Consider the following 9,360-nt stretch of genomic DNA (forward strand, 5'->3'; position numbering starts at 1 on the left):
GGAGTTGTTTGTTTATTTAAGCTGAAGGCAGATGCGCTCATCAAGAAATTACAAAAGACAAAAACACAAATCCAAATTGCGGAGTGATTCACATCGCTAGCCTTAACACATAACAACAAGGAACACAACGCATCTGAACAATCGAACCTACGGCACGCCAGGAGGGTTGTTTCCATGTCAGACCAAAAATACCATAATTTTCCCAGCCAGTTGTAATCTTGTAGTTAGGAACATGGGCTTCATCTCAAGCTTCATTCCATCCATGAAAGAAGACTTAACTACCCCAGACTTGGCACAAATGATAAAACACGAACACGACATTCACAACTTCAACATAGCAACCTTTTTCCCTCGCTTTGTACAGGGAGTATGAGTGCGTGCCCAGACAATGGAACGCTTTATTTGCAGTGGCCTCACAAAGGACGCAGAGACCCAACTATCTCATTGTATGATATGAATTGCTATTTTATATCTAACAACTGGTCACGTTAGGGTTAAAGCCTTGGGGCTAAGATTTAACTGAAGCACTTGAAAAATAGGGAGAAGAACTGCTTAGATAAAGAAATCGACGACTACCTTGGTTCTGAAGATGCAGTTAATGGTGCTGTATTGTGAAAGTGGTTTAAAAATGTATCAAAGGCTCCAAATGTAGAGCTACTCCAGACACGGTTGACACCAGATTTTGTGTGTTGTATGTCTTTTGAAGCTACTCGTAAAACCTGGTAGACAACGAGATATTTTGTCTCTTGTCGAACTAATTAAAAAACCAGGTCCTCACCAAAGTGTGTGTCTTATGGAACTACTTCAGAAACCAGGTCTGAGGCTGTCACCATGGTGTCAGAGGGAAAGTGTCTGGTACGGGCAAGCTATTACTGAAGGCGCATTGGGTTTACAGCCATAGCACAAAATAATGACAAGAATGGACTGGCCGTGTACAGGTTGCAAGCCGTAATACCAGCAGAGAACCTAGCCAAGCATAATCATCTGTAGCTAGGTTTCTAAGCTCTGGAGCAGGATAATTATATCCCTGGCAGAGGAAAGAATGTGTTTTTTAGAGGCACACAGAGGACACCAAGTGTTCACTATGTGTATAACATGGACACTTGTTAGCGGTGAGCCTAGAATGCCAGTGAATCTGGAGCAGATACAAAAACATTTATAATAATTGCCTGGCATAGAGTCAGGCAACTCGATAAAAGTCAAAAGATGATTTCTTTGCAAATAATTTATTCAGGTATACAAATACAAAACATCTCTCTTGGTCATGTATCATAAAATAGGTATGTCTCGACTGTCTGGCAAATCCACTGTATTTACTGTGTTTGAGTAAGTGTTGCAACTTGACCTTCTAAAAAAGACCTGTTTTGGAGACATGATTCATGCTGTCAAGTAGAACTTATGTGACCTTACAGAACAAAGATGGAGCAGGGGTTGGGAAATGTTACCAAGTGTGGGGCATCATATCTCAATCTCAGGTAGCTTCCAGAAAGTTCCTCTAATAAATCTTTATTAGATTGTTGATGTTTAACCATACGGTTGCAAATCTGATTAGTGGATTAAAAGTTAGAACTGTTAAAAAGTGGTTGCCAGTCCTCAAACACCCAGAACGAAGGAGAGAGTGGCCAAAAACAAACACCATCAATAATAAGACAACAGATACACATGACAGGCTCAAACAGCATTCATACAAAGTTGTTTTGCATTTGATTTGTATGTATTGTGCTTTGGCCTTTTCATAAAAATGCAAGATAGCTTTTCTCTGGATGTACCTCTGACAGTGTGTAGCACTTTTATTTAAAAAGAACAAGACATGGTTTACGTAACCTCATCGAAAACATTGAGAGATGTGCTAAGTCAATATACTGTGTCTTTATTCAAAAAAGCGGCTTTCAAAAGACAAACTCCTCCACTAGTTTGTGCAGAAAGGGTATTCTTACTCAAGTCTTGCTCTGAAACACACGTACATCACCCACGGTCCTAGCGTCGTCTGATGTTCAGTCTTTTCCCAAAGAATATCGCCCCTTAAAATCAAAGGAGTTCAGAGTTGGGCTGGATATATGAGCTCCACCAGTTCCTCAGGTCCTGACCATGGCTCTACTCAAAGCTCAGCCTTGAAGCACCTAGAAATGGATTCTCCATGAATCACAAAAAGGAGCTTCTCAAAATGTCTACCAGGCTTTGAAGAAGATTTCGGCTGAAACATCAAACGAGCTCAAGCACCTAAATGGGCATAAAAGGCACTTGATCAGAGAGGAATACAACCCCCATTCTTTTCTCCAAGGCTGAATCCTGTTGCAAACTTTCAAAAGTACACACATAAATGCAAAAGGACTCACACATACACCAAACCCACAGAACCAAACCCACACACATCCTAACTGAGGCAGAACACACACTTACTGAGAAAAACACAACATAAGAAAGCCACACAAACCTTGATTGTTCCTTGGCTGTTTGCAGCAATCAGTACGTTCGACTCCTGAAGGATAAGATGGTCAAGAAAACATGAGACACACACACACACAAAAATCATATAATATGTATCCTAAGGAAAATACAAAACATAGCTGCTAGCCCTCTCCTGCTCTGCCCAGGAGAAGGTTCTAGAAGGCTGCGGGGGCCAGAAGGCAGCCTGGCCTGCTGTGAGCCTCACCCCGTCAGGCAGAGCCCTCCAGCACACGGCACTGACAAACTCGTTGGTGTCGTCCTCCTTCTTGTCCTTGTCCAGAACGCTCTTAACAGTGTCAAACTTGAACGTCAGCAGGGTCTTGGATAGGCCCTTATAGTACAGGTAAAGAGAGTTGTTCTCACTGCCTGCGGGGGGGGGGGGAGACGAAAGACGAGAAAGGATATCATCAGCTGAGGCGACAAGCGTGTTCAGCGTTTGAAACAGAAGGATGGACAGACCGACAGGTAAGCAGACACACACACAGACAGACAGATTTGAGTGTGCGAGGACTCCCGGCCCGCTCCTCACACTCACCACAGGCTACGTAGTCTCCGTTGGACGCCAGGCCCACAAAGTTCTTCTCGTTGATGTGTCCCTTGAAGGAGCGAAGGCAGTGCGGCTTGTTGACGTTCCACAGCTTCAGCTGGCTGTCTGTGGAGCTGGGAACCACAGACACAGTCACACTGGGGTCCCTTCTCCGCAGGGTGACGGCGTAGCAATGTGTACAACATTAACAAAGGAAGGGGCCGCACGCGTGAAACGGGAGACATCGTTATAAAAACGGAGCCATTACGCTCGTGTAACCACGGTAACTTACGCGGAAACTATCTCCTCGCCGTTGACAAACTTGGCGTAGGACACGGCCTTCCTGTGGCCTTTGAACACCATGATGGGCTGCTTAGTGTTGCGGAGATCGTAGTAGTGGACGCAGTGGTCTGTGGAGGAACAACCACAATACATGAATCTCTTGCCGTCGCCCTATGCTCTGAAGCAAGGGCAAAGGCCCCGACACGTGTGGCGTCTGTGAGGGAAGAGGAAGCAGCTCAACGGAGGACGTACCGGCGCATCCGAAGGCCAGGTGGTACCTGGACGTGGGGCTGAACTTCACACAGCAAACGTTGGCTTTGGCCTCGATGCTGGCAACAGAGTTGTCGAGGTTGGTAGACCACAGCTTCACTGAAAATCAAGCAGCACAAGTGAGGTCCAAATCCAGATTCGACACTGTTCCAGCTCTGGCAACGTCGTTCTTTTTCAACCAGCTAGACAAATTATTTATTGATGTACTTTAAAACACCTCTTCTTTAATTGTTACCTTTAGCATCATCGGAGCCAGAGGCTAAAAGTTTGGGGTCCATCAAGTTGAAGTCGACACTCCAACATCTTTTCTCATGCTCCTGAGGACAGAATATCACACACGTTCACTTCCTGTCACATTCACTGGAACCATTTTGGGTGCCGGCCAGCGACTGGGCTTGATTGTACTACAGCACAAGGAATATTTGTAATCAACTCCACAACTATGCTTGAGTCTCCCCAGTGTCAAATGCCAGGTGGGGATACGAGTCATCGCAAGGATCCAAGTGGTTCCATAAGGCCAGGCAAGATCAATCAAGCACAGATATGAACATTTATGAGTGAAATCATTGAAAGATTTTACATTTAGTCATTTTTACCCCCAGTATCTTACCTGGTAGACTTTGGACCTCTGTCCAGTAAAGCCGTCCCACAGGATGACTGTGCCCTCATAGTCACTGCTGGCTAGCAGGTTCTTATGGTAGCTACTCCAGCTGATACAGCTACACACAGGAGGGGAAGGTCAGTTAGGGCCATGAGACACAGGCATGGCAGGTCTCACTTCAGACATACTGATATACATAGTGTGGGAGTGTTGTGTTCACAAAGAGGAAGCTATACCAGGCACTACGCAAGCCAGAGAAGACGAGTCAAAAATAGGAATGACCTGATCTTGGAGTTGCAGGTCATCTCGTTGACGGGATAGTGAATGTCCACAGCATCCTGGATCACTGTGCCATACTCAAATACTTTGATCTTTTTGGTGACACCCGCGATGGCAAAGTAATCACAGTCTCGGTCAAACTCAATGCTGCAAAGAGAAGGGGAACACACAGAGAGAGAGAGTTTCCATTGAGTTGCTTTGTTAGCAACTCTTTCATGACTCTTGACAAGGGAGCAAGAGAGACTACATACAGCAGAACAGAACCAGCCAGTGATGATATGAGAAGACTACCCTCTGCTGGTCAAAGTAGGTATCAACAATGTGGATGATAACAGTCAAACTAATTGAATACCTAGAGACAATACTGGAGCCATTGTAGAGGTCACTGGCATAGGACAGAGTGGCCAGTGGCCGTACAGAATTGTAGCGGGTGAACTTGGAGAGACACTCCATAAAGTCATCCAGCTGATTCAGATTCCTGCCTTCATCTGCGGAAGGAAAAAAATCAAATCAATGGCAAACTATTCAGATACACCTTTGCTATAGTGTGCCATCTTTTCCGGTATTGTCTTAATAAAGCCCCAGGGAAAGTGGACAGGGAGAGTGCAGTTGTACCCGTGATGCGCGTCATCCTGTTAGAGAAGTAGCACTGCTCAAGGTCTTCAAAGTGTGCCGTCAGCCTTTTCCTCCGGGACGCCAGAGTGCTGTTGTACCACGTCTGCCTCTTACCCTGGGTGGCACAAACACTCAGCATATTTATTGCATATTTGGTTACTATAAAAAAGGGTTAAAGGTTAGTCAAGTATCTTTAACGTCAGAAAAGGGAAAGCATGTAAAAACATCCACCAAAATATGAATTGAGACCATTTCGAGAAGAGGGAATGTACCTGAACTGCACCTCCAAACCCTGGAGGCTGATTGTATTCTGTGGAATCAATAATACTACTGCAAAAGAAAGAGGCAGGGGTGGGTTGATACAGGTAAACCATATATAGTTGTATTTTATTTTTCGACGTGTTCAATATGCCTCTAAATGCTTTAAGAACAGCACATGAATGTAAGCCTCATGATTGTACCTGGGAGCAGGGGGTGGAGCCTCCACATTAGGCACAGTGCTGTCCAGGTCTGACACTGGGGAGTACAGCCCACTCATTTCCTAGAAAACACACCACACACAAGCCTCAGGTCAGCTCTGAAATGAATTCAGGTGGACAAACATGAATAATGTTTCTACATGAAAACCATTTTTTTTGCTGGGGTGAACATCTGATTTGGCTACACCATCAGTGAGACAAGCAGGCTGTATTGCACAAATGATACGTTTGATTTGCAGATAAAGAACCAATTTTAAAGGTTTCATTTTTACCTCCACACGTTTGATATCCTCCTCCAGAAAGTTAAGTTCCTTCTGCAACTGCTCCAGTTGCTAAGATCACAGAACACAAGATGATTGAACATTACGTCATAACATCGGGTCTACATCAGAACTAGGAAATATAGGGGAAAAACTCAAATGAACCTCTCGTTTATTCCTCCTTGCTTCTTTCAGAAACTCCATCAAGATCTGTCGCTGTGCTGCTTGGGATTCCTACATGAATAACAAACGCCATACCATGTCAACCAGATAAGATAAAAAAAAAAGGATTTAAGTAAAACAACATATGAGATCATCACCAGGCTAAGAGGCACGTAAAACAGGTGGGTGACATACACTCACCACCAGCATTCTAAGAAGCATAGGTGATATGTCACGCTTTAACAGTCTCTAAATAATCCATACCGCTTCCAACTGTTTCTTTTTCTGAACCAGTAGCTCCAACATCAGGTTGACGTTGGCGAGATCCAGGTTATCTTGTTCCGGGCCTAGAACGTCCTGGAATACCTGCCATCTGGTTCCATTCTTCAGAAAAAGAAGAAACACCCAATAAAAACCTTGCAGCTACACTATTGACTGTGTGTGTTTTCTAATGTTCACACTGTGTCACTTACAGGATGGTCCATCTTCAACCGCTTCTCATCTGACCTCTGTTTTTGTTTAAGGATAAGCTCATTGACTGCAAGAAAGCATCAAAACAAGAGTTGATACAATTGCAGAACAAAGATGCAAAGCACTTGCAAGACTACCTAATTAAGAAGACTATCACAATCTCTACTTCACAGCGTACAATCAGACTTTAGGAATAGTCATCTGCACAGCCTCTCATGACCACATTGCCTGTGTACGGTGTCAGACCTACCAAGGAAATTTGGATACAGCTGATCGATGTTGTCTATTACGTAGTTACATTTCGGACATCTGTTGCTGTCCTCCAAACTCTGGCGGATGCACTTGTAGCTGAGGCAACACAAGTTTGAGAAATGTGACAACAAACATGGGTAGATGTGGGGTAGTTGTGTTCCAATCAAACGTGCCATTGGCTGATCTGTTATGAGCTATTGATGCCAGTTTTGGCTGCCAACACGTAACTTACCAGAAACTGTGTCCACATTTAGTCATGTGTGCCTCCTCAATCATTTCAAAGCAAATTGGGCTGCAAAAACAGAGCAGGTCAAGTTTAATATCTGGCCTCTGTAGACTAACCCTACAACATCAGGTTACTAGTGATGGAGAAAGGGAAACGTTACCAATAAACACTTGACATAAACGAATGTTTGCTACTTGGTTGAAACTAAATTGCTACTGTAGATGAAGCGAGCTAACTTTCTGGTTTGCTTTTTACTATTGAAGCCACTAGCTGGTTAGTGACGAATAAGCTTTAAAATAGTACATAGCTAGCTAGATCCAGCCAGCTAACTTTAGCCAGCTAGCTAATGTTAGACAAATGTTCAATTACACTGTCTAACGTCGTTAGCTTATACTAGAAGGACTCACCACACGAAATCGTTGCTTTTGTCCTCGTATGAATTTAAAAGACCGTTGTACAAAGGTGCTGAGTAGAGAGAACGTTTTCTGCTTCCACCGGACGAAGATGGACTGGGTCGGCTCAACGAAGCTAAGCCTCCTCTTGAAGACTGAACAGCCAGGGCAGGAACGGGCAATCCCTCACCAGCTGTTGCTGTCGTACGTATGGGCACAACATTTCCAGAATTGTTACCATTTGTACTGCCTGCTACGCCGTTCCCACCATTGACGCTGGCAGAGTCTCCAGTACTGCTGCTACTTGTGCTGGGTACAGAGCCTACCCCACCGCCACTTTGCTGTTGCCGGTTGCTGGACATAATTGAAGACCGATGCTAAACTCTTCTAAGGCCGCTAGCTAACGTTAGCCGGTGAGCTAGCTAGCTACCTAGGACTACGCTGCAGTTCACTGCATCCGTACTGAGCTAGCCTAGCAAATAGCTAACTAGCTAGCTAGACTAAGCTAGCTAGTTTAGCAAGCTCGCTTTTTAAGGCATAAAGCAATTATTTACAAATCCATTTAGCAGTTACAATTGCCTGTTTTGCAAGCCCTTGCGAGTAACCTGTTGTAAAGCGTTATCAGAAAACTTGTCATGCCTATCGGAACAAAATAGTCAAATGCCTCACACAAAATCAACGTCTATCTAGCTACGTTTGAGGATTTGCAGAACCTATCTCTAAACTCAAGTGGGTTGCCAGATTTGGATGCGCTATCCCCCAATAGAGCATTCAACGAACCCCCTTAGTCTGTTTTCACATATTTTACTCACTGCACTCATGGGAAAAGAATGTAGAAAGGCAGTGGTACTATAGTAAGTCTGTGAACAGGTCCAAGGTCACCATGTGTTTTACGTAAGTGTTTTAGTAAATGGTTTTAGTCCTGTGGGTAGAATTGTGTCATGGGTGTAAAATAACATTGAAATGATTTCAAATCCAGAATATTTTACATGAAGATGTAGGTAAACCATGCTCTACTACACTAAGAATGTATGTAGAATGTATCAGATGGTCCCATCTCAATTCAAACACCAATTTGACACCATTAAACTTGGCTGATCTTGCATTTGCACCTGCGTCACACGTGATGAGGAGATGTCTGTCTGTAACACAATCACCTAATAAAACAACTACAAATCTGGCAAGTCGCAATCGTTTTACAATTTTTGCCAGCCGATTTACAGGCTTCAGAATTTTACACTTATTTAATTGTCTTTTGACAACCACAAGAGGGCAGCATGTTTCAGTACATATGGTAGACTTTTATAAAAGTTTGCCAAACTGGTGGTCTTTCCCTGTGGGTCTTTCCCTCTTGGTTTTCTATTTTGCAGGATACTATAACATGGTAGACCAGTCCGGCCATTACTGAGGCCTCCTCCCTCAATCTTTTCATAGAATTTTCAAACCCTTGTGTGATTTAAAAGCAGACGGTCCAACAGTAGCATTATGCTTTTTGATCTAATTTATGTTAAGTATACAAGTAAGGGGGGTGCAGTAAAGATACCCAGTTAAATGCTGGTGTTTGAAAGAAGACATAAGACAATTGACAATAATATTTTGTTACTGTGTTTACATTTTTATTGAGATAACCCATTGACCCTGTAGAGAGGATAAAAAAAAAAAACATTAGCTGTTTAACAACATACACTATACGCTTCATTTAGGCTGTGTATTCCCACGTCACATTGAGTTCTCTGTGTGTTTTCCATATCCACTGTCACTGGGGCAGCAGACTTCTAAGGATGATGAGGATCTGAGTTTCATGTATGGTCACAGCGTTCAGATGTAACTTTCCAATGTTTGCACTTGTGGAGGAAGTCTGTGGGTCATTGCCTATGTATTTCAATTAAGATGGAAACTGTCAGGCGAGGAAAATTACTGGATATCTTGAAGAATAAACTAGTTTGCTAGTGGTTTCAAAGACCACTGTGTCAAGCATTTTCCATATTTCCCTCCTGGCTGTTTAAAAAAAACAGATATGATTATCACAAGGTCATAAAGGGTGTTTTTGTCCACCTTTTAATCACATTATTAAACCTCAAATGATCACACTAACAA

General features: G+C 43.4%; 1 protein-coding gene across 1 annotated transcript; it reads right to left on the reverse strand.

Moving 5' to 3' along the window:
* Positions 1 to 1,210: 1,210 nt before the first annotated feature.
* Positions 1,211 to 7,988, reverse strand: cop1 (COP1 E3 ubiquitin ligase). Its single transcript, XM_047028276.1, has 20 exons — positions 7,279 to 7,988; positions 6,878 to 6,937; positions 6,644 to 6,741; positions 6,396 to 6,460; positions 6,187 to 6,306; positions 5,926 to 5,994; positions 5,773 to 5,832; positions 5,483 to 5,562; positions 5,294 to 5,351; positions 5,022 to 5,136; positions 4,759 to 4,894; positions 4,410 to 4,553; positions 4,137 to 4,245; positions 3,762 to 3,843; positions 3,509 to 3,625; positions 3,267 to 3,384; positions 2,984 to 3,108; positions 2,654 to 2,814; positions 2,435 to 2,479; positions 1,211 to 2,220 (listed from the first exon to the last, which is right to left on the reverse strand). Exons 1-20 carry the CDS (start codon positions 7,623 to 7,625, stop codon positions 2,203 to 2,205), a joined length of 2,127 nt encoding a protein of 708 aa, XP_046884232.1. The 5' UTR covers positions 7,626 to 7,988; the 3' UTR covers positions 1,211 to 2,202.
* Positions 7,989 to 9,360: the final 1,372 nt, after the last annotated feature.

Source organism: Hypomesus transpacificus, chromosome 10 (assembly GCF_021917145.1).
Source record: "Hypomesus transpacificus isolate Combined female chromosome 10, fHypTra1, whole genome shotgun sequence".
Classification (NCBI taxonomy): Eukaryota; Metazoa; Chordata; class Actinopteri; order Osmeriformes; family Osmeridae; genus Hypomesus; species Hypomesus transpacificus.

Excerpts from the sequence above, each read along its gene's own strand:
- cop1 (XM_047028276.1), bottom strand. The coding sequence starts at position 7,625 with ATGTCCAGCAACCGGCAACAGCAAAGTGGCGGTGGGGTAGGCTCTGTA. Across the intron at positions 5,352-5,482 it reads GCTCCACCCCCTGCTCCCAG|TAGTATTATTGATTCCACAG; the intron begins GTACAATCATGA and ends TTTCTTTTGCAG. Across the intron at positions 3,626-3,761 it reads TGGCTCCGATGATGCTAAAG|TGAAGCTGTGGTCTACCAAC; the intron begins GTAACAATTAAA and ends CTTGATTTTCAG.